At 29.6% G+C, this 25,564-nt stretch overlaps 2 protein-coding genes across 4 annotated transcripts in view; both read right to left on the bottom strand.

Annotated features, from left to right (window-relative positions):
- LOC129961759 (solute carrier family 35 member G1-like) overlaps window positions 1–4,227 on the bottom strand; it is a 33,634-nt gene extending 29,407 nt beyond the window's left edge. The window contains exon 1 of one of the 3 annotated variants that reach the window (XR_008783826.1): window positions 4,118–4,207. The gene's annotated coding sequence lies outside the window, so the exon portion shown is untranslated. Of the gene's footprint in view, window positions 1–3,940; window positions 4,080–4,117 lie in introns of those variants that run through there. The other 2 variants (XM_056075315.1, XM_056075316.1) reach the window with 2 other exon arrangements.
- An 8,591-nt stretch (window positions 4,228–12,818) lies between these two features.
- LOC129961785 (uncharacterized) lies at window positions 12,819–25,302 on the bottom strand. The gene is made up of 4 exons (XM_056075354.1): window positions 25,205–25,302; window positions 23,409–23,605; window positions 20,600–20,784; window positions 12,819–13,222 (listed from the first exon to the last, which is right to left on the bottom strand). The coding sequence occupies exons 2-4, from the start codon at window positions 23,582–23,584 to the stop codon at window positions 13,143–13,145; spliced, it is 441 nt and encodes a 146-aa protein (XP_055931329.1). The 5' UTR covers window positions 23,585–23,605; window positions 25,205–25,302; the 3' UTR covers window positions 12,819–13,142.
- Between the last annotated feature and the right edge of the window lie 262 nt (window positions 25,303–25,564).

Below are 25,564 nucleotides of genomic sequence, written 5' to 3'. Positions count from 1 at the left end.
TGTACTGACCTCCACTTCTCTATGGTCTATATGCTCGATATTCCAACAAAATTGGATATACCTTCCCCTTCGAGTATGAGAATTGCACATGAATGATGTACGTGCATACATAATTTCATTATAAAAAAGTCTTCGCACCGAGGTAGAATGTTCTATTCTTTTTTAAAAGAAATAATAAAAGGAAAACAGTGCCCACCTTTTAGAAAGAACATATGAATAATGAGATATTTTTCTATGAAACTAACTATTTTATTTGTAATTGATTCCAAAATCTGTGGAACACATTGCAAAAGAAATTTTTCAGAATTATCTAGTTATGAGCCCATTTTCATCTAACAGACTATTCTGCACGGTTAAAAAATCGGATAAAACGATTACTATAAGAATTTGCCAAGAAAATCTTAGCAACTAAGACAGAAGACCAACAAGAGCTGTTCAAAAACGTGCCATTTTAACAAAGGCATAATATAGAATCAGAAATAGGATTTACTTATGCCAATTGCTCTCCAAGAAAGTTGTTAACTTTATGATGTGAGATGCAATTAAGTGTTTCATACCAACCATATTCGTTGTTTTAGAATTGACATTGAAAGATAGGTTGTTCCTTAACTTTCGTAGTAAAGTGTATAATGGCTTAGGGCAGGTTTACTATCATTTCTTATTTTCTAGAAATAACCCAGTTAAGTTCTACAAATGATTCAAAATTTCTTATTGATGTATTTTACAAAAATATTAAAACTCTTTACTAAAAAGAATTAATTAATGGAAATTGGACTTTTTGTCTCGAAACATCGTTATATAATTTTATGTTCGACAAACAACTTAAAACTTCTTATTGGTGTATTTTTAAAAAGACTGAGCTCTTAAATAAAAAAATCTTAATTAAAAGAGATTCGAACTTCAAGCCTGAAGCATTGCAATATGTTAATGTTTTAGCTTTAATTTATATGCCTATACTTTACTTTCAGAATGTATTCATAATTATATAACAGGGATAATATCTACAAAAAAATCCATTTAATACTTATATCATGAATATTAGCATAAATTCAACAAATGAAACGTTAAAATGAATCCTTGCAAGTTGTTTTTTAAAATATTTTCAAAATACATTAAAATTACCAAACATATTATATGGAAACAAAATAAGAATCACTAAAAAGATTTTAAATTGATGTATTCTTATTTTTTAAGTTAAGTATTTTTAAGTTAAGAACTTTTAATTTTAAGTTGATGTAAAAATGTTTTTTGTATAAGGATATACTATAAAATCGTAAACAGAAAACACTAACACTTCATTTAATTTTTATTAAAAGTATGTATTTTTGCCAGTTCCTATTACTAAAATGCAACTACTTGCAAAATGTGGCACCATAGATCCAACAGTCTATACTGTAGAGCGTTTTCAGCAAACATTGTAGTCATGCATGTCACAATTTACAGTGCGTAAGCTAACGTAAAGTATTATTATGTTCATATTGTTTTAACTTAAAAAAGATTTTTTAAAAACCGCCGATAACTCATTACAGCGCAACGGTATAATTGCAATGATTTACTCCAGTATGAAAATTATTAAGTAAAGTACTTATGATTTATATTCAAATTCATGTTAATGGAATGAAAAAATTATGTTTTGTGACTAGCTTAATCTTAATACTTTTTGATTCATTATTTAAATGATAATAAAACAATTATTAATTTAAGAGTACATAAACAAACAATGAATGTATTTTTAGCCTTAATTGCAATGTTGTATAGATTATTTATTTTCTATTTATATAACAATATATTGAGGATTTGCTAGTTAAGAAAAACTAATTGTAGGAAAATAATTTTTTGAAATCATTCCGTACTTCTCTCAAACAGATCGAAAATAGGAAAGCTCAACCGGCAGTTATTAAAAGTTATCAGCTCATCAATGCTGATCCTTATTCAAATATTTGCTGTGTTTTCTTAACTTCCAGCATACAGAAGAATTAATCATATAATTAACAAATTTCACTTTGTCTTGAAATCGGAATAATTTTTTTCACTGTGCTAACTACTGATATACTTATCTACAGAGTAAGCAAATGGTATAAAAATTTAGGGTTAAAAGATTCTATAAGCTATACACTTCTAAAGTCAGTGGGATTGTCTATGACAAGTGTCATTAGAAACAACAACAACATAAGCTATAGAAACTTTCTGTATATAGTTATATGTTTTATATTCTTATAGAAACCTTCTATATTATAATGAAACCATTGCAATATCCTAAACCAAAACTAAAAAAGGATTGCAGTAAAATAATTTTCAAATGCAAAACGTGTAAGTCTTCCTAAATCTAACAGCTATATTCAGAAAAAAAATTGCAAAATAATCAATAAACTTTTAATTTCATATATAAATACGTTGTTTATATGAGTACGCTTTCTATTTAAAATACCATATTAATTAAAGAATAAATCTTAAAATTAGAAACTGCAAGACAATGCAAAAACATCCATGATTCGAGATAGATATAATTCATATAAAAGCCATTTTCAAATATTTTACTTTAAAAGCAAATCATAAACTCGAAATAATAATAAAAAATTTAGAAAATATTACTTTTATATTAAATAACTCTATACCTTATATAAGATTGTAGTATGTTCATGTGTGAGTGTATATGTATGTATACTTTCTTTCATAAATAATTTGATGTTTATAATTTCTGCAATCAAATATTTTAAACTCCAAAATGATACAGGTGTAAAAGATTTATTTTTAGTTGTTTTGCACATATTCTGCTCTTTGTCAAATCCATTTGATTAATTTCAAACAGATTCGAGGCGTACGTCAAAGTCGAACGAAATTCGTAAATCATAAGTAGGAAAATCATAATTTTTTGCAATATTTAATTTCTAAGTATGCAGTATTTTACTAAGTGCTCTAGATTTAAATGGAGCATTAAAGTGTTTAAAGCTTTTAAACATTAAAATGGACATATATTATGAAAGTTGGCTGAGTGGCATTTTAACTAGATTGGATCTTCCTGATTTTGGAAAAATTAATATATGGCAACCATAATCATGAAAAGTAGTGAGCTTCTTTTTTAATATATGTAATATCCGAGTGAGATTCATTTATAGATTCATAAAATAAGGAAATTAAATTAAAATTTAAAAGTTCACTACAATATTGCCAAAGAATATGAAAACATAAGTAGAATCCTCATTCGTAACATTTTCAAATGAAAAAGACATGGTATTAAATATTTTATGAGCAGTGAAAACAATATAAATAATATCACGACAATGAAAGAATTGTTTCAACTTATGTATTAAAAAAATTTTGAAATTGGGGGAAATTCCTGGAAATAAAAGAGTCACTTATAAAAAAGATAATTGTTTGAATTTTAAAATGGTGTAAAAATCTTGATATTGTGATATTTTTAATGCCCAAATACCGTTTAATTTCTAATAAATTAAAAATTTTATCCAAATTTTAAAATACATTGTTCCGAATTGACAATCTCAAACTTCATAGAATATTTCTGCCAAATTTGGTTACTCTAGATTCAACAAACTGTCATTTGGAATTTCAATCTTAATATGCACATTGTTTCGTATTATTAACGGAGATAGAGATAAAAGAAACCACAATGATTTCAAAATCGTAAAGAACTTGACTGGAGTATATATACCATGTGTAAAGACAATCTAATGCTCACATCAATTAATATGCTTAAATGAAATAAAATGTTGTATTCGGAAAATACTGCATAATTATTATAAATTGTAGTATATTCTTTTTTTTTCATATTGTTGGTAAAATGGAGAATATGAATACAGAATTCAAACTAAAAAAATTGACTAATCCAAAATATCCCAATGGGAAATAATTAATGAAAGCAGATGTTGGACGATAACTTATTGAAAAACGATAATGGGTAAAAATATATTTCACATCTTACCAACTGACCTAGAACAATAAAATGTGGTTAGTTTTAAATATACTTTATAATTCAAATAATCCAAATCCAAATATTTCAATAAAAAGATTTTTTTTTAATTTTTCTGCGAAACTCAATTACTGTATATAGTTTGATAACGTAAGAAGCATTACTAAGAACAAATAAAACACAACATACCAAGAAATTCCATTGATCATTGAAGTGGCAATCTAAGGATCAATCAGCTACATTTCCCACGTGTCTATCCAGCCACAAGTCATGGCCGATGTGTTTCCGATGAAATAAACAGATTACTTCCTTGAAGGGGATGGAAGAAAGACATAGCATATCGAAAAGAAATCAGCGATACGTTAATGATTTTTTGGCAAGAACCCAAACATAATTATGAACGAGAGGACAGTTAATATTGTTTTTTCTCCTCTGTAATATTAATTTTTGAATACTTTTTTTATAGCTGAAACATACAGTGTTGCTTATGACGAAATTAATTTATTATTATCTTTTAATGAATACAAAATTGGTTATTAAGTATTAATTGCCACGAAACTTTTCCTTAAATCATATTTCAGGATTGCTAAGAAACATTTGATGTGATTTTAATGTAATAAATATTTATATCAAAAATTACAGTTGTTATGCATCAAAGGTCCTTACGTAAAACAATTTCTCTTATATATTGTTATAACTAACAAAATTTTCTGTTATATGCATTATTATTTTTAACTGAAACGAAAAATTATGTTGTTCCAAAGCATTTCAAAATCGTGCAGCTTTTTCAAAAATTACAGATTTCCCTAAAACATTTCGAGAAATTGCAAGAAGTTGATATCTTTTCTAATAAATTAATATATTATAAAGAATGATAAAAAATATTTTGAGAGGCAACCATTTTAAACAGTGAATTTATATCTCTATTGATCATTAAATAAAAAAAAAGTGATTAAGATTTGGACCAATTTTCAAGCAATAGAAACTTTAATGCAATATTTTAGTTAACGAAATATTGTTCGTTAATAATTCAGGTAAAAGTAATCTTATTTAAATATCTCCTACCCTTGTTTTGGCGATTTTTAATTCAATTAACTAAAAGAACGTTGAACGTCGTAACAATTTGTTTACACATTATTAAGCATGTCAAGGGAAGAATGCGCAGTTTTTAATAAACTAAAAACTATGCATTAAAATTAATTATTATAAAACACTAACTTAAACCTTCCTTACACCCCATAGTATTTATAAGTAAAGTTAGATGAAAAACTATGTAATTGTTTAGATTTCTAATGAGGGAAAATTAATTCAGCCTCAGTTTTATTTCAAAAGATTTATAATAACACTCGTGATAAATTATAAACAAAAAATCCTTAAAAATTAGAACAAAATCAGAGAAAGTGGTTCCAGAAATACTTTCTGGTATAATGTCTAACAAAGGTGTTATCCTCTCAATAAGGCCATAGAACGCCTTGCGTAACATTGATGTTATATACAGGGTTTCTCAAAAACCTTGACCACGGCTTTTATTCCTTAAATATTGATCATAGACATATACTGTAAATTACAAAGTTGCGTAGGAAAAGGTTTAAAATGTTATGAAATCGATAAAAATTTTCAGGGGATTAAACTTCAAAAAATACAAAATTTAAATTTTTATACGGATCCCGTACAAAAAAAATCACAGTGTAAAATGTGCCCCATTTTTCTAATAAGGTCATGTACAAAATTTCAGTAATTTATCAAAAAGCACATATGAAACTACATAAATGCTGACTTAACCACTTTTCGATGCCTGGATATGAGTTCGCAAAGATGAAAAATCATGTTGGATGTTCGTGTTTTAGGGGTCGTACACAAATTAGCAAAGAAAGTAATGATTGAATAAATAATAATTTTGCTATTTATTGGTTCAAAAGTATTAAAAATGTGTAGAAATAATAACTTAAAGGAAAGATTACATAAAGGAAATATTACATAAGTTTTTTTACAACTTCATTGACTGTGCTATTTTTAAATTATATTCTGTAATTCATGATATGAAATTTTAAAGTATCTTTCAGGAAACATAGATTTTAAAATTTGCATTTAAAACTAAAGATATAAAGCATATTTTATTTCCTTATGATGCATTCCTGCGTCGCGTCATCTGCACTGAAGCTGTAAACATTTGCATTTTAATTTGTGATTGATCCTTCTCCAACTTTGTTTTAACATATCTTTGAGAGTTTTCACAATAAATTTTGAAATTTTGTACATGACCTTATTAGACGATGGGGCAAATTTTGCTCATTGGGAATTTTTTTTTTTTTTTTTTTTTTTTTTTTTTTTTGTACGAGAAACGTATAAAAATTTTAATTTTGTATTTTTTTAAAGTTTAATCCCTTGAAACTTTTGATCGATTTCATAACATTTTGCACCTTTTTTTTTATTCAACTTTGTAATTTACAATATGTCTGTGATCAATATTTAAGGAATAAAAGCCGCGGTCTAGGTTCTTGAGACAACCTGCATAATATTGAAGTTATGAATATTAAGCTTTGGCTTCAATTTAACATTCTTACTGAGTCTGCCATGTGATCCTATTATATCGTTGACGAGTAATTAGGCGATTAATCTTTGTCATGAGGTTTATAGTTTCAGAAAATCGAATTTGGGGTTTAGAGGTGTTTTCTCCCATCAGGTTGCAACAAAAATTTGTAAAAACTACACTTGTAGTGACAAAATCACATACCAAATTTGATATATTTAAGTCACTGCGATTTTGAGTTACCGCATTTTTTTATTTGAAAGTACAGAACGATAGAAGTTCAACCCTTTGTTGGAGTTGGTTCAAAATTTGACAGATGTCTACATTATAGATGTTAAATCTGTGCACTGAATTTTATTTATTTAACCCTCTTCGTTTTGTAATTATCATGTTAACTTATATTCAGAAAACCAGACAGACATGCTCAGAATGGATTTTATCAAAATTTGATTGAACTCTACAAATTTGTTTTAAAGACCGTATCCCAAATTTCATCTGTCTAGATCTAAGCATTTTTTGAGTTATTTTAGTCACAAACAGACAATAGATATTTTCCCATTCCCAAAAGGTGTTTCTCGAATTCAGAAAGGACTAAAAATTGAAGATTTTGATGAATCTTAATCTTGAATTTGTTTGACTATTACAATACTTTCTATATACTTCGTATATTAGAAAGTAAACAGTCAACAAAAATATCCAAGATTTAAGTAAACTTGTCTCTATTCAATCAACCCCTCAATATTTATATTAAAGGCACAAAGTCGAATTTAAGAAGTATGGGACCCAAATAAAAACAATTTTTAATCAACATTTTTTTTTTTTGTTGTTGAAAACTTTAGAATTGTTTGCCCATCAACTTTTATATATGGGACTCAATTAAAAACAATTTTTAATCAACATTTTTTTTGAAAAACTTTAGAATTGTTCGCCTCCTTTTTTTATATATTAACACAACACAAACATCACGTGTTTCATAGTATTGTAGAAACAGCTGAATGTTCCTTTTGACCGATTTTATCCAAATTGTTGTAGATATTTGCGCTTTTGAACTCAAGACTACATATACAATTTCATTCACCTTTGCTTACCTTAATTGTATGTTTAGAATACACGTGGATAGATAAGATTTCATTCAAACAGCTCAATATGGTTTTAAAATTTTAATACGCATTTACTGTTTTGATGAGAGAATCATAAGTGAAATTTCAACCATTTAACTCTTTGAAGCTCCACTCATCTTAACTATGTCACCCAAGAGGTCAGGCAGACAAACTTCCCTGTAATTGACATCGTCAAAACCTTTAGAGAAATCTTCAATATTTGATGTAAATAATACATATTTTAGTTTTCGGGTTTAACCCTTTATTGACCCGGGTTTCTCAGGAGCAACATGTATTTTCATTGGCTTTTATGGGTTTAGTTTAGTTTAGTTTTATTAACGCCCCGTTTAATGCAACACTAGGGCTATTTTGGTAGGGACCTCGTAATTTTGAACCTCGATCAGATGACGAGGACGACACCTGAGCTGGCAGTTTCCTCTTCACACCAGCGTTGGCTTTTATGGGATATATACAACTTTAAATGCCTTTTATGGGTATTATATTCTAAATATTTCTTAATTCTAATTTTCTAATTTTCTTTTCATATTTCTAAATAATTAAAATTTCTGGAAAAAAATTCAATTAAAATAAACCAATTAATGTAAATTTCAAAATACAAGTAAATATATTATGCATTTCCGACTTGCTTAGTATATAAACCCAAAGAAATTTTTATTTCAACTTTTCATCGTTTTCCAGGTAACAGGTAAAAAATATACAGTCAGGCTCACACAATTCCAAAAATGGTTTTATAAGTAAGACTAAGAGAGATTTTGAAACGCGGAAATTCACCAAAATTTCTTGTTCACTTTTCTTATCGATTACAATACTTTCTCTTTGTACATTTCGTACATAAGAAAAAAAAAATCGGGTCTTAAATTCTTGAAATCAGTTTTGCATTCTCTAGTAATGCCTCACCTGCTCTAATTGCCTCTACCTCTCTACTCAACTTAGATAAGTAGAATGTATAGAACTTCGACTCTGAATCTATTAAGAATGAGACCCACTTGGGTGAAAATAGTAGCATGAGCTAATTAATGAATGGACTGCAAATACAAACTCCATCTGTTTTTTCCTGGCATTTTGGACTTATTGGTAACATATTATCTGCCAAAATAAAAAATGAGAATTGTTCCACCATTGACTTACTTGTACACTTCTACGTATGGATATTCATTATAACTTGTACATTAAAGTGAAGGTTTTTATATTTTGCACAAGTAAACGTCCTGCATTAATATTATTAAAATTATATAAATCTAACATTCCCTTTTTCATTAATTAATTGTACTGCCACATTTTGATTTTGGAATTTTTATGTTTTCCAGACATGTGCGATTTCGAAAATATTTAAAATCCGAGGTAGTTGTCTCCAAGAAATTTTCTTTTGTGATCTCTAATAAATATACTTGTAAATTAATCGCATGCTATTGGCCAACAATAGTTACGAAAGAGCTTATTAAGCACGCGACGTAGCTCGACTCTTTTTTGGCGATTAATATCTTGGAAGCAGTTAATAAACACGAACCAGGAAACCTCTCATCTATTTTGTATGTTTTTTTAAAATTTGATAGAGACCTAAAAATTTGGTGTAAACATCATACAACATTATTTTTTTTTATCCGTCCAGCTAAAAGCATTTTCGAGTTTTCGTTTTCATAGACAGGGAAATAAATTTCCAAAAATGCCTTCTTCGTATATAGGGAGGTACGAAACGTGGCTATTCATCGGTTGCTCAGGTTCTAACTTTTTGAGGATTAAAATATTTTCTTTAATTCTTTGTATATAAGAAGATAAACCCCCAAAATTAAAACAATTAGCCTTTAAATGAAATGATATATCTCTTGGTGACGCGAGAATGTGCGAACGTGCTTTGCTGGGCATAAGAGTATTATACTCGTTGACAACCCGCCAGTTTCTGAGGCTGACATCAATTAACGTTATACTGATTAAGATCACCATTACGCAAGGGATTATACAACTTATTGGGTAAGTGAGTCACGGGATTTGCATTTAGTTTGATCTATCAACCGACTGTGATCAAGGATTCTACCAAGTAGTAAGTTCTAATCACTGATTTGAGCCGGGAATTGCACATACGCCTTTGGAAATTGCAGGAATATTGGAATATTCCTCATGGAATATTGCATGCAATGTATTCTATTAGCGATTAGCCGAAACAAATTAGTGGCACAACCGATCGCCCGATGTAATTGAACCTGCGCATGCAAATTTAACAATTTTCCTTAACTTGACAGTACTTCATTGACTAGCTAACCATGCCTATTTAGCGACTTTTAATTAGCATTGCATCACAGAAGAGAAACAAGTAAAATAAGACAAAATACCGCGGATTTAAGATCAAATATAATTTTTGATGTTGAATGAAATGTATTAATTGCTTGTCGGTTTAAATTGCCTACCAAGACATAATTCAAAAACCGAATTATTCGAACAACCTTTTAAATAAAATCATTCCAGTTTTCTTTTAACCTTTTTAATACTGAAAGATTTCAAACACTCGCTCAAAGGAAAGGCGAACACTCGAGATTTCTGGATATCGATATGAAATTCCAACCCATTTCGTTATGTATGATTGATTGAATAACCAAAAATTGTGTTTTGTAAAAGACACTCTCCAGTAGGTTTTTTTTTTTTTTTTTTTGAAAAACTTAAAATGCGTTCGAGCATGAACTGTCATATTAGTTTTCGGATAAAGAATAAGTAAGGAGGGTAAGGATTTTTCTCTATTCTTTGAACGAGGAACTCGTTTTCTGCAAAGGGCTTTCTTTTCTAGTATTCCTAGATAAGAGCTCAAAGGATCTTAGAAATGGAAGGGTTAATATAAGGACAAAGAAGATTCTATAATTACTATCTATAATTGCATTGTCTATAATTACTATAACCTTGTCAAAATTCAGTTATTTTAAATTTCCGAGACCATTAAAGGGATTCACAAGCGCTCCGAAAACGTTTGTTAATCTCCGATAATTGAACAATTATAATTAAAATCAGAAGTCACTCGCTGCACACTGAACCGCTGCATTTCCATTTTTTTTTATTTCACTCTTTACTTATGTATTTATTTTTCAATATTAACAATTTTAATTGGTTTAAAGTTGATAGTTTTCGAGGCAATTAATGTTTACCTTAAATCAATATGTATATGGTCTCTGTTTATTCTTAATAGATATTACTCAGCCAAGTTTAATCATAAGACAATTTAACATGCTTCATTGTATTTATTAAAGTATCAAAGAAAGTTTGCTGAATATGACTATTAGGATCGTTGAGTATAGAAAATTCAAATTTCCTATTTTTTCAGCATTTCAGTTATTGATTCAACAACATAAAATGTAATCGCTGAATCACTTAAAACATTTTTTCCAGTTGGAAGTATGCGTTGATAATTAATGGTTTTGAAATTAGCTGTTATTGTTCTTGATTAGATATTCTATAAACTGGTATTGGCTGAGCGTCAATGAAATGTAACCGAACTTCTTTTAAACATACGCACGTAAATCATTTTGATAAGGATATTATAAAATCGATGTAATTAATCTAAGAGTTCATTTATTCTAAATTTTCTATCTTTATTCCTCAATAAATTCACGCATTAAGTAGTGTCTGACAAATCTTTTTCTCTCTATTGTCGGAAAAGTAACTTTCTTCAAAGCCGAGAAAAGAGAGCTCGCTGATAAGTCCTGGCACTTGATTTTGAGTATTTATATTTGATCTTGATGAGTCATCTGAAACCCTCAAGCGGCGACATTCACAGATTTTTTTCTCTATTTGAAACGATAGAAATAATTTAGGCATCTTATCTACTATTCAAAATATAGAGGGAGAAGTAACTTCAAACTAGTTTAAAAGATTTATCAAAGGTTTGAAATTCCAACTTTAGAAAATGAACAATTATATATTTCCAGAAAATATATTCTGACCCTTATAATGGCCACAGTATACAAGGTATATCAAGGAAGAAACACCACTAAATACATATGCATTCAATTGAAAAGTTTCATATGGTACATTTTATAAAAACAGCTTGAATTATGTCTTAGAAAATTAAAAATAAAAAAGACTGTTAGCGAAATATTCTTGTATTCGTCTATAAACAAATAAAATTTTCCACTTCAAATATGCAAAATTTGCAGAGGCCTATCCCTAATTTAATTGGATGTACTTATGGTAGAAAAACATTTTTATTCAATACAGTTGTTTGCAGTTGTTTAAATATTTAGCTCTTTAATCATCGTGTCCATGGGTCATACTCCTTTTAAACTCATAAGCTAATATTAAATCATTCAGAACAGCTATATTTGCTTTCAAGTGACAAATTCTGAATTGAAATAATAGTGTCTCTTTAACTTATCTTACATTGCATTGCATTGCATTATACATTCATGTCATTCATCATATTTTAATTTATGCTTTCTTATACCACATAATTAAAATATTAAAAATTAGCCAAGGAATGATTTTTTGATTTGGTGTAGCAAATTTTGACAGAAGCAAATAATCAATTATTAATTTTTAATTTCAATTAAAAAATAAAATTCAAAATAGGCATTTTTCGTTTTAATTTCTTTTTTCCCTTTATAAAGCTTTTTCTCGATTGCGAACACTAAAAAAATTTTTTTGAAGCTGTCAAATTAAAACAAATACAAATATAGATATGTTACACATATTTACAATAAAATAGCATAACATTTTCGAATTATTTTTTATGTTTATTAATAATTAACCATCACTTTCTATTTAACATCAAATTGGGGTCGTGAAGCATTTTTTCTCAGCAAGAAAAATATTTAGTAACTAGCTTTCATCGTTTCCAGAAGATAAGAAAGTATTATCGTAACAACCTACATTTTTTCATTCCACATATTAATTCGCAAATGTTGAGCAATAATTTAACTATAAAAAATTATCAATTTCAGTGCGTCAAGAATATTTCTTAATCCTTTTCTATAATCCAACTAAAAACAATTTATACCTATTTGTATAGTATCATTGTTTGAAATTCAATGCGAGAAAGGAATATGTCAGTAACGAATTATTTCATTCCAGACTAAATTGACCAATTTGAAATCTATAAATAATCTCCTGGATTGCACCGATCCTTTCAAATGTATTTCAAATCAGAAGTCTGTGCAATATTAGAATTTATTTATCTAAAATTGATAATTATTAAAGAGTAGAAAAAATGTTTTCAGTACAGACCACAGAAATAATAAATCATAACAAAATGAAACTAATTGCTTTAATGAACAAAACACCTCGTAAAGAATGTTAAAAGAATTATCATATTGGATAGTTTAAAAGCATATACATAGGGTATCTAAAAATTCAGGAATAATTACCGAAGCTTGAAATTTTCATTGATGTTTTTCAATAAAAATAACATTTGTCGTAATAATTAATTGCAATAAAAAAACAAATAACTTAACATTTTATACCAACAAGATATTTCAAACTTCCTTTTTATGAAAAACACAATAAATTCATCGTCAATCTTACTATAGATCAGTCGTGTTTAGCTTCCTTTTAAAATTGTGTGCCACCATTTGAAATGCCGGTTCTCTCATTCCACCGAAAATATAGATTTCTCCTCAGACATCTGAAGGACACAATTGATTATAGGAATGGAATCGCAGTCAGTTTCTGCAAAAAAGTACAAGTTATTTAGTTATAAACAGGAAAATGACACTTACTATACCCAATGATTTGCTTATTAAATGCAGTAATATTTTCAAGATACAGAAATTGATCTAAAATGAACGAACACATATTTCAGAAAAACATTATGTTTTAGCAGACGCAACTATGAAAAGTCTTGTATCGAATTTTATGATCTTGTAGGGAAAGAAAAAAAGTTACTCAGATTTTCAAAAGTTGATTTTTTTTTCAGCAATATTCTTGAAATATTATCAGAAGTTCTCATTTACTATAAATATACCAGTCAGCTTCATTTCATAGTTGCTCTTCGCTATATCTTTGGTTAATGGTTTTAGTGTCTTAATATTTATCAGATCCTCACTACTATTTAAACAATATTTGCTAAAGTTACTAGTGATGGGAGATCCAATATACAATGCAACAACAAAATGTACGTGCCGTTTTAGAAATGGAAATGAATATTAAAAAATACAAACGCAAAATAGTAATGAAAAATCGCCTAAAGTGCAGTAAATATCTTAGCGAGCCTTTCGTTTCGAGGTTGTAAGACTAAATATTGGTGTATCCGTTTTGCACTCAATTTCATAACTAGCCCGTGAAAACTCTAGGTAATTTCCGTATTGTTTCGGGGAATGCTAGTTTTACTACATTTATATATAAACAAGCATCGTAGGTGAAGAGAAAGGCATTTTTCTGCGTGTGCTTATTTAGTTTGGATAGTCTTTTTTGAATCAACTAATTGAGAGATGGCTTTTAAATGGCACTTTGTTTAAAGTGGAATGATAATGAAACGTAGATACTGCCTATCACTCTGATATCAGTTGTTTCGACCACAACTATTTCCTTATTGCATTCATGAGTAGAAAAGTTGATAAGAAATGCTTGTCTTATCATTCAACATAATACGAGTTGAGCATCAGAACAGTTTTCTAAATCTTTAGCTTTACCAATATCACTTAGTGTTTCGTAAAGGCTTCAACACTTTTCGTGCATATAGGAAACTAATCGAGAAGTATTTTGATACTTCTTTAACAATTGGTCAATATTTTCAATATTGTATTGGTCAATATTTGTAATCCGTTTTTATAAAAATTTTCAAGAACCTAATAGCATGTTAATCTAAAATTTAAAACCGATTATTCAAATATTTTGTCTTTTCTCTCAACCAAATTCAATTTTTACTTAAACTAGATCCCTAAGAATGTCGAAATTTTGCTATTTCGGAATTTGCTACGATTTACAACACTGGGTTATCTCAAAAATTATGACTGGATGAAGAATTGTTTTGTCAATGCAATAGTCAGGTAGTAACTATTCATTTAAAAAGTCTTTGTAAATAGAATCTACAGTAAAAATAGTCCATAGTGTTTCTGGTAGTGGTCATTCAAAAATAGACCATAAACAAGGGCTTCAAAAATCAACTTAATGAAATTTCTTTTTTCATATAAATATCTCTGGATGTCCGACAAGGATTAAGTGTGCAGTTCAATTTATTAGTTAATGACTCAGTGAACTTTTAGGTAATATACGCGGGGCGGGGGGACAGGCACAAAGTTTCTCAGAAACGACAGTAATATATGCATGTAAATATATTTTGAAGTAGTCACCACAATTATGCAGTATCGCTATAAATATCTTTACATTTCTGCACCTTGGCTTACTTACTGCTTCTTCTAAGTATGGTCTTCTCAAATTGCTTGGATGTACTTTCAAAAAAAGATTACACCGCTACCTTGAACTCATTAATCTTACAAATTACCTTACGTAATTTAATACAAGTAAAAATCGGGTATCAAATGAGAGTAATTCCAGGCTATTTTTTTTTCAGTTGATGTACAAAACCTTTCATAACAATCCATGCTTATAACCAGCAATATCAAAATTCAACACCCATTAAGTTATTTTCTGGAAATACGTTTGCGATTTCTGCAGTAAACATTTTAGAATTGAATAGAAGAATATTAATTTTTTTTCATATTTTTTAATCCAACATTAAAAATATGGAAAATAAAAACAGGTATCCGTTGTTTTTCAGATTACTTCAAACAAACTACTAAATGAAATATGGCTGGCACGTTGTTTTCAACTATTTTAGCTAACAGTTTAACGAAACATATTACTGATTATTTAATCGGTATTGTTTGGAAATGCAAGCTCTATTAACAGTTACATTAGGACACTATTTAGTAAAGAGTCGAATTTGAAAATAAAGATCTAAAAGCATGATCGTGAAAAGAGTTAAGAACAAGAAATTTTGCATTTTGACTTGCAATCCTGCTGATAAATATAATAAAAAATACCATCAACACCCATTAGCGTCCTGAAATGTTTTTAAATAAAAAATGATTATAACTGATTGTTGCAGAAAAAAACAACATGCATTTTTTTCATGCTTTTAATTATATTTCCAGGATTAGAAATTTCAATTTCCCACAGTATATGTATCCCTATTATCATCATATTCTTAATAAAAAAACAAACATGTAATACTACTAAAACTGTTAAAGAGAGATGACACTTAATATCTTGTACGTGTAAACTTATTCCACTTCAAATTTCGGTTCATTAGTTATCAGTTTTTACCCATGTTGTTACTACCTTGTTGGCGCTTTTTGTAAGGAATGTAGCAAACATACGCTGGCTTGGCTTCAGCGATAAAATTATTGTAACCCTGCTGACATGGGATCAGTTTCAGAAACAGTTTCGTACTGAGTTCGTTGCGGGGTCGTCGAACCTCGACGAAATAAAAAGTTGGCTTTTGAATTGTAGTTTGATTTTAAGTAAGAATACAGTCCACTTATTAAAAAAATTTAAATGAACCAGCTTAAACTTATGGTAAATTCGTACCATAAAATTTGGTCCGCTCGCGGAGTTTGAATTTTAATTAAATTTCGATTTGAATAGTAAATAATAATGGAGAAAGACATTACTTCGTTAAATCGGACACGTGGTGGAATCAAGGCGCAAATAACCAGACTATTAACGTCAATAAAGGATCATCAGTTAGAGGATGTTAAAATAGAAGCAATAGTACTTATTCAGAATATTTATAGACACTTCTCGAGAGCTAGAGTAATACTAGATAGCTCTTCTCAGGCAAATTTTGTAACAAAGCAGTTTGCTGACAACGCGAATTTACGAAGACAAAAAATAAATACATCGGTTTCTGGATTAGGAGGAATTTCTACTTCGATTGAATATGAGACTGTTGCTAATATCGTCAATTGTAATGGATCTTTCTTTTTATCACAAACCTTTTTTGTAATAGATAAAATTACGGATATGGTTCCGGCAACAAATGTGAATTTAGAAATTCCACAGGTTATGCTTGGTGATCCGGAATTTACACGGAGTTCCAAAATCGATGCCCTTTTGGATGCTGAAACCTTCTTTGAAATTGTTAAGGGTGAACAAATACGTTCATCTCTAAATTCATTAATATTTCAAAATACTGTATTTGGTTATGTCGCTGGTGGCTATTTAAATACAAATAATCAGGAGCCATGTACTAATTTATGTACTTTAGTTTCTCGAAATGAAAATATTGAAAAAGTAATCGAAAAATTCTGGTTAGTAGAAAATATTAGTGAAGAAAATACTATTCTTAGTAGTGAAGAGTTTTGCGAGGCTCATTTTAAAGAAACCCACACCAGAAATAAGGATGGTCGATTGGTAGTTAAAATGCCGATGAAAGAAGGTTTGTTTGGTGATTCTAAAGCCTTAGCCAACGTTAGACTTAACCAAACAGTTAAGCGATTGCATAAGAATCCCATGATGCAAAATTTATATAAAGAATTTATTGCAGAATACGAAAGTTTGGGTCATATGGAAAAAGTGAATAATGACCTTTGTGAAGAATTTTATTATTTGCCGCATCATGGAGTTTATAAACCTGAAAACTCAACCACAAAATTAAGGGTTGTATTTAATGCCAGTGCCCCTAGTACATCGGGACAAAGTTTAAATGATTTGCTTCTTGCCGGTGCAGTGAAAGAAAATATTTTTGAAATAATGACTAGATTTAGGACTTATAAATACGCATTTACGGCAGATATTAAGAAGATGTACCGTCAAATATTAATTGATGAAACACAAATCTGCTAAAAATATTATGGAAGGATAATATGAATGAGTCCAACTACTTATCGCCTTAACACTGTCACTTACGGCACAAAATCGGCTCCATTTTTGGCCATTCGTTGTCTGAAGCAACTCGCTTTGGATGAAGCGAAAAAATTTCCATTAGCTTCGCAAGTTACACTAACAGACGTGTATATGGACGATTTCGTCTCGGGTGCTGCTACTTTAGAAGCAGCCCAGGAATTACAAAGGCAGTTGATACAAATGCTGCAAACTTGTGGCATGGAGCTTCATAAATGGACTTCAAATTCCTCTGAACTCATAAATAATAGCTCTGAGGAAACTAACCAACAATATTTTCTCGTTGATCGACATTCTTCAGTAAAAGCTTTGGGTATGAATTGGCAACCAAATGAAGATTATTTTCTTTTTAAGGTAGATTTAAAGATCAAGCCTTTCTACACTAAAAGAGACGTGTTGTCAGTTATCGCTCGTTTGTATGATCCATTAGGTCTCGTTGGTCCTGTTATCACAAAGGCCAAAATTTTTATGCAAAAATTATGGATCCAACAATTGAACTGGGAAGATACTCTCCCCCAGTCAATTCAGACAGAATGGTTGAATTTTGTGACATCTTTGAAAGTCATCGGAAATCTCAAAATTCCTAGACATATCTTGACAGAATCTTATGAAAGAACTGTTATAGTAGGTTATGCTGATGCTTCTGAAGCTGCTTTCGGAGCGGTAGTTTACATGTAATATATTATGGAAGATGGCACAGCTGTCAAACTTATTGCCAGTAAATCAAGAGTCGCTCCCATTAAAGTAATTTCGATCCCTCGTTTGGAGTTGTCAGCGTGTCTCCTTCTCTCTCAGTTGATAGAAAGAATTCGTCCTTCTCTTCAGATGCGAATCAGTGAAATAATCTGTTACACAGATTCAATTGCACTTGCCTGGATAAAGACACCTCCATATAAACTAAAAACTTTTGTTGCTACTCGGGTATCAAAGATACAAACTCTAACAGAAAACTTCCAGTGGAAACATATTTCTTCCCACCTGAATCCTGCTGATGTAATATCTAGAGGTTTGAACCCTCATGAACTCTTAACCAACGTCTTATGGTGGTGTGGTCCTGACTATTTACCGGATTCTAAAAATTATTCTAGTGTTGAACTTGATGAGTCTGCAATTTCAGATGAACAATATCTGACTGAACTTAAATCACAGTTAAACATTAGTTTATCTTCAGTAAATAATATTTCATTTCTTGAGGATTTTTTAGCCATAAGTAATGACTATGTAAAATTAATTAGTGTATTTAGTTTTATTTGCAGGTTTTTATTCAATATTAAGAATAAAACAAAAATTACCAGTCCAATCACAAATAGTGAATTGGAAAAACAAAAAAGAAATTAATGGAGATTATTCAGGTAAGTGAATTTTATAAAGAGATAAAGGCCCTAAAAAACGGGGAAACTTTGAAGAAGGGTCCTATAAGTCATTTAAATGCTTTTTTAGATGCAGACAATTTGTTGAGAGTAGGTGGTAGATTGGTTCATGCAGATGTTAGTTATAATCATAAACATCAGATAATACTGCATAAAAAGCACAAAATTACCACTCTAATTTTCCAGTATTATCACTTAAAGAACTTTCACGCAGGTCCTCAATCATTATTACATTTTGTTCGGCAAGAACGTTGGCCAATTGGAGGCAAAAATATCGCAAGAAAGGTTTGCGCAACTGTATAACTTGTTTTAGGTGCAAACCTACTCCCTTAGACCAATTAATGGGGAATTTACCTCCAGAGCGAGTAAATCCCAACCCTGTATTTTCTAACACAGGTGTAGACTTTTGCGGTCCATTTTTCATAAGGTACAAAAATCAAAGAAAGGGTAATTTACATAAGGTGCATGTAGCTATTTTCGTTTGCCTAGTTACTAAGGCTATACATCTTGAAATAATTTTTGACTTGACATCACAAGCATTTATTGCTTGCTTGAAAAGATTCTTCTCACGTCGAGGGAAATGCTCAACTTTATTTAGTGATAATAGTAAAACCTTTATAGGAGCCAACAAAGAATTGAAAAAACTCGCTTCACTTGTTAATTTTCCTGATGAAAATTTATCAAGGTTTTTGGCAATTGAAAATATCTCCTGGAAATTTCTTCCACCTCGGGCCCCTAATTTCGGAGGACTCTGGGAGTCTGGAGTTAAGTCCTTCAAGCATCATCTAAAAAGAACTGTTGCTGATGCAAAATTATTTTATGAGGAATTTTTAACTGTTATTACTCAAATAGAAGGCATCCTAAACTCAAGACCTATCTCACCTTTATCTTCCGATGCTTCGGATTTAGAACCATTAACTCCAGGCCATTTTTAATAGGCAGGCCCATAAATTCTATCCCAGAGCCTTCAGTATTAAATGAACTAGACAGTAAATTAACCCGCTGGCAAAGGCTGACAAAAATAGTAGAACAAATCTGGAAACGCTGGTTGATTGGCTATCTAAATCATTTGCAAGACCGAAAAAAATGGCGATTTTCAAAAAATAATATTAAGGAAAATGATATGGTTATACTAAAGGAGGATAACCTTCCACCTTTTAAATGGTGTCTTGGAAGAATAAGCCAAGTTATTCCCGGACAGGACGGCAAAATTCGCGTTGTAATTGTCAAAACTAAAAATGGTCATTTTAAAAGACCATCTCTAAAATTTGCCTCCTACCCATTCAGATTTGATTTTCTAATCTGTACATAAAAAAAACTGTATATTATTATGTACATATTCAAATGTTTATTTTCTATTTTTACATATTTAATTGTACATTTATGCTTTATACTTATTTATATTTCTATGTCTTTTTTTACATATATTTTCATGTTTGAACTCGAAAAAAAAAATTTGTTGTATATTGTGGATTATAAATTTGAATCTTGAATTGTAACTTGTGTTGCATAAATACGCAACGCGGGGCGGAATGTTACCGCCTTGTTGGCGCTTTTTGTAAGGAATGTAGCAAACATACGCTGGCTTGGCTTCAGCGATAAAATTATTGTAACCCTGCTGACATGGGATCAGTTTCAGAAACAGTTTCGTACTGAGTTCGTTGCGGGGTCGTCGAACCTCGATGAAATAAAAAGTTGGCTAAAAGTTAAGTAAGAATACAGCCCACTTATTAAAAAAAATTTAAATGAACCATCTTAAACTTATGGTAAATTCGTACCACATGTCTTTAAGGAATGAAAAATTAGGCATCAAGAGAATAAAATAAATTACCTAAATTAGCAAAGCTATCCAAATTGGTTTGTGGAGACTGTTCTATATTGGCAACCCTGTCCTGTGGAGGCTCTTCCATATAGGCAGGATACGACGGGATATTTTCAGGTTGTAACACAATACCATTGTTTCCTGCTTCAGTATTTCCATCTCTTAGTAAATTAAAACTTCTCCCAATTAAATTTCTAAAAAATAAGCAGCACCAAATACTGTATCAGAATGATAGCTTCAAACACAAAAATACAAAAGGAAGCTTTAAAAAAATGAGATTTAAATTTAAATTCAACTTGCAAACTTTTAGATCTTATTTAAATGCATAAAAAATTATATACTAATTTCCTTTCTTTTTTATCACAGAAAAGCTTCGAAGCTCGGTGATCATGAATTTTAATTGACGTTTCTTTCAGCTGTTAAACAATCTTTATTACCAATCTTTGTTATCAAAGATATCAATGAAACTCAAGTCAATACTACTCATAGTCAAATAGCACTATGCCCACCTCATGATTTAATGATGCCTCTGTAAATATGTTTTAATAATTTTTACTTCATTTAAAAGGTTTATTCTCTAAAAGAATAGTGGTCACAGGTCAACGTAATCACAGTTGCCATTATTCCCTTTACTATGCTTTAATGGTATCATTCGCTTTATATTACCAAACCTCTAGTACCGAATATTCTTTATACCTGAAGTCTCGAACTTGCATATTTGAATTATCTGAAATTATTCGTTTACCGTAACGACTGCATCATTGAATATTATCAAGTTTTCAAGCAGGAAATTCACCGATCCTTCATTTTCAACCATCATTAACAATTGACATTCGAAGATTGTCTTACACCTCATGTAGAAAAACATTTGAAGTTACATTTCATATATGATGGGATATATATGATGTCTAGACTAGAAAGATCTGGATTGGTTTAAAGTGTCAGGATGTACATGCCACAGTCCTGGGTCGAAATCTATTAAAAGTCCATAAACCATTGTCTGCGACTGAATTGTGAAGCAAATATAAATTTTTTAAAAATTTCTTTCATTGCTAAAAAAAAACAACCTTGGGTTCTTAACGTACATGAAAGTTTATCTAAACTAACTTCAACGCAATGCTGCGGCACAACTAAAATTTCTCTTCTTTGTAGTTTTGAAAAATTGTTAGCTTTTTCTGAACATGACCTAGCAATAAACTTAGATGATTTCGATTTAGACGAATTTACAGCTGAAAATCTTCCAACTGGAGAGGTTTTCAAAAAAGCCAAAATGAGTCAAAAATTTGATATTTTGAAAGGAAACATGCATCATACTTCAACAAATTTTTAAAAATCGATAAATGTGCGAACAATAGACAAGTGAACTTGTTGATAAGAAAAAATGGATTTTCAGTTATTACTTTTGAAATAAATTATAGACAGCTCTGAGGCAAGTGCCTTTTCCTTCTCTTCTGCTTTATATGATATAGTTGAATTCACACAATCTCATTTTTACAATCAATCGGTTAACGTTAATAAAATTCAAATTTCGCAGGCATGAAGCAATTATGTTAAGAAGCTACTGTAACATCAACTTTGATTAGTTGAAGTAGACTCAAAATTAATTTTTAAAATTGGGATATTTAATAATTTCCGATCAGAAAGTTGATACTTTTATATTCTTATTATTTCCATTAAAATTAGTTTCAAGGATCTCCGTGAATCGCATAGAAAGAAATGCGTACATTAGCAATAAAGGAACAATGAAAAATTGCCAATTAGATGTAATTCAACAGTGCATCGAAATGGCTCACTTAGCATTATAAATAGGGCTCGTAATAAAGTCCAAACAAAGCGAATGCGCTCCATTAATCAATTAATGTACAGTTTATTTTATTTGCTATTTGAAGACATCTATCTTGGACATTCACCTCTGTATTTCAATCCATATAAGTAAAACACATCTGTACTTATCAGAAATGTTTAAAGGGTTAGTCTTACATTAATTTTTACTTTGATTTAAAATCAAACATTTTATAATCTATGCATGTCAGACATAGTATAGTATGTAAAGGAGTTAAGTATATAATAAATATTCTTTTCCGAGTTGTTCGTGTATTATTAAACAACTTTGCATTTTCGAATTTTGTAATCCGATTTTTTTTATTCATTTCCAAAACGTGACATTTTTATCTACGAGTGTATTATTCTTTCTATATTGTGTATTATTCTTTTATACAACGTATGTACAATATTTATCAAAAGCATTTTATAACCCAATGTCATATTTTAAGTTGATTAGGGTTCTTTTTTTAACCCATAAACACTATTAAATTACATGATACCATCTGAATTGAAAATATATGCTTAGATTCAAATACCAGATAACCGAATACGTTTTTGAATGATTATGATCAGAAATTTAAAACCAATATAATTTGATGCATAAGTCAAACTCGAGCATCAACGTTAAAGGGTTAAAATCACTCACTACAGGGATCAGATCACCTATGGTATTACGCTATACTAGGGTATAAACAGCTGTACTATGCTGGAAGTGATGATTCTCTCCTGGTCACCTAGATTACTGTGTACACCCCACAAAATAGTAATTACTGTGATATCACAACGGTAAGGAATTTCTAGTATAATGCTTGTATACAGTGTAGCGTGGGAAAGAAATTCGTCATATTGATAAAAACCAGCTAAAAATCTATTTTTGATTGCTCTAAATGTATGCAAATTTGTGGAATACCAAAGCTCTAGCTAGTCTGAATCAGTATTTCACTCATAAATAAACGCCGATACAGAAGAAATATTTATATTAATAAAATGATACCTAAAGGAAATCGGCAAGGATCTAATGCCAGAGCAACAGCTGTTCCAGCATCCACGAATCCATTCGAAGCAGGATTGAAACCAGTTTTGTTGACCTTGGTCGGATACTTGCTCTGTTGGATGTGAATGATCCGACTGTGTAAGTGAAGATTCAATCGGTGCTGCGCTAGTAGCCATTTCCTTTTGCAATTACAAGATCTGAAATAACAATTCTTTGTTAAAAGAAAAAAAAATTTCTCTTTCCTAATGAACATCACTAAAAAGATGCAAGCCCTTCAGATCTTAATTCAACGCTTGCTACTTTAAAAAAAAAAAAAAAAAAAAAGGTAAGAATTTATATTTTTCAAAATAATTGAAAAACAAATTTTTAAGATATTCCTTAATTCTAACAAGCTATTAAGCCTTTGCATAAGAAATAAAAGAAACTTTCAATAGGCTACATTCTACATAAGTTTTTTTCCCCTAACATCAGATCAGAAATGAATATCAGTAATATACCGAGAGCAGAAAATGGATGTTGAAAATTCGACTAGCAGAATTTCTAGTTTTTAGAGAAATACACTAATAGACTAATTCAAACACATTTAAAAAGTTTTAAAAAAATGTAAATTTTTCAAAAGATATTTCTGCATTTTAAGTTTTGAAGTGATTGATTCCATATGACAGGAAATATTTTTAACATATTTTTCATATGCTTAAAAAATTTCATTTCTAATAAATTCTGTTCATTTGAAACAGGTTTCCTACATTTCATTATTTTTCCATTTTCATAAAAAAAAAATCTATTAATGTTAATCATCTTTCAACAAAGCAAATAAACAATCGAAAGTGAATGCATTGGCGTTAATAGAATAATTCCATTTTGATAATGCCATTTAGGAAATGCAAAATAAATCATACAAAAAAATTTCAAAATTATACCTAAAAAAAGATGAGTTTAATGGTGATTTACGAAATCCTAAGATATACGAAAAAGGGGACTGTTCAAATGGCTATATTTATATTTTAGGAGTCAGTGAAACGATTGGTTGGAATTAATAAATATCATTATTCAACTCAGAAGTGAAATTTTTAAATTATTGTTAAAGAATTATACATATATTTTTCTGAAGTTTGAAGTATTTTAAACTTTTTATTGATCGAAAATAAGTAATACCTCAAATGATAGTAGCGTTCTTCAGAATATGTTCATGGAATATCTCGTAAAAGCCTTAAAAACACATTTAAATTGTATTTAGAAAATCATGAATAAAGCCACAAATTTTTTCATTAGACCTTCGGAAAATTTATATAATATTAAGAATTAAATTTTAATCGACCTAATGTTTTCGAAACAATGCATTTTTCAAAAGATATGAAAAATACGAAAATTTAATAAAAAAAATTAATTACTAACAATTCGTAGATATAACACATTAACTATTACAAGTGTTATAAATATACATCTAGCATCGCATTACATATTTCACAACCATTTCTCTCCTATTTCATATATTAGATAGCTTCCGAAATTATTACAAGATAATAAAATGAAAATTTCACATCAATATCAGTAAGAAGTTTACTATAATAGCATGATACTCTATTACAAAATTGTGCGTTAACTATTTGTTCCGTAAGTTTAATGATTAAAGGCTTTGAAAGAAAATACTTCATACAAGCCTTGAATGCTTAATTCATCTATGAATCAAATTTCATTTAATATATCCATTACTAAATTATTTATCATTAAGAAATGCTAATCTAAATTATAGCTTTTTTTATTAATAAACATTAGAAAAATCAGTTTCGATATACCTTTTCTTACTAGAGATATAAACGAGTGATTCCCACCAGCAGCAAAACATAAAACCAATACAAAATTTTCATTCGTCGTTAAATTATAACTATATACTAAAAAAAAAGTTCTGTATTGTTGTGTTTGGTTGCCATTCTTCGATCAAAGGTATCATTTTATTAAATTCAAATCTCTAATTCTTTCTGATGGAATAACAACCATGCCAACTAGCTTGAATTTCAGTAGCCTGTAATTCAACTAATTCAACAACTGTCGGATTTGAATAAGATCACCTTACAGTAACATACTATTAAAATGGGAATCAAAAATGGATTCATTTTACGTTCAGAAATACCTTAAATTTTATTCAAACTTAAAAT

This window comes from Argiope bruennichi, chromosome 2, assembly GCF_947563725.1.
Source record: "Argiope bruennichi chromosome 2, qqArgBrue1.1, whole genome shotgun sequence".
Lineage (NCBI taxonomy): Eukaryota > Metazoa > Arthropoda > Arachnida > Araneae > Araneidae > Argiope > Argiope bruennichi.
This window is presented reverse-complemented; position numbering and strand designations above follow the sequence as displayed.

Coding starts and splice junctions, on each gene's coding strand:
- LOC129961785 (XM_056075354.1), bottom strand. CDS start 23,584: ATGGCTACTAGCGCAGCACCGATTGAATCTTCACTTACACAGTCGGAT. Junction 20,785..23,408: donor TCCTTGCCGATTTCCTTTAG/GTATCATTTTAT, acceptor CTTATTTTTTAG/AAATTTAATTGGGAGAAGTT. Junction 13,223..20,599: donor GGATAGCTTTGCTAATTTAG/GTAATTTATTTT, acceptor ACTTTTTTGCAG/AAACTGACTGCGATTCCATT.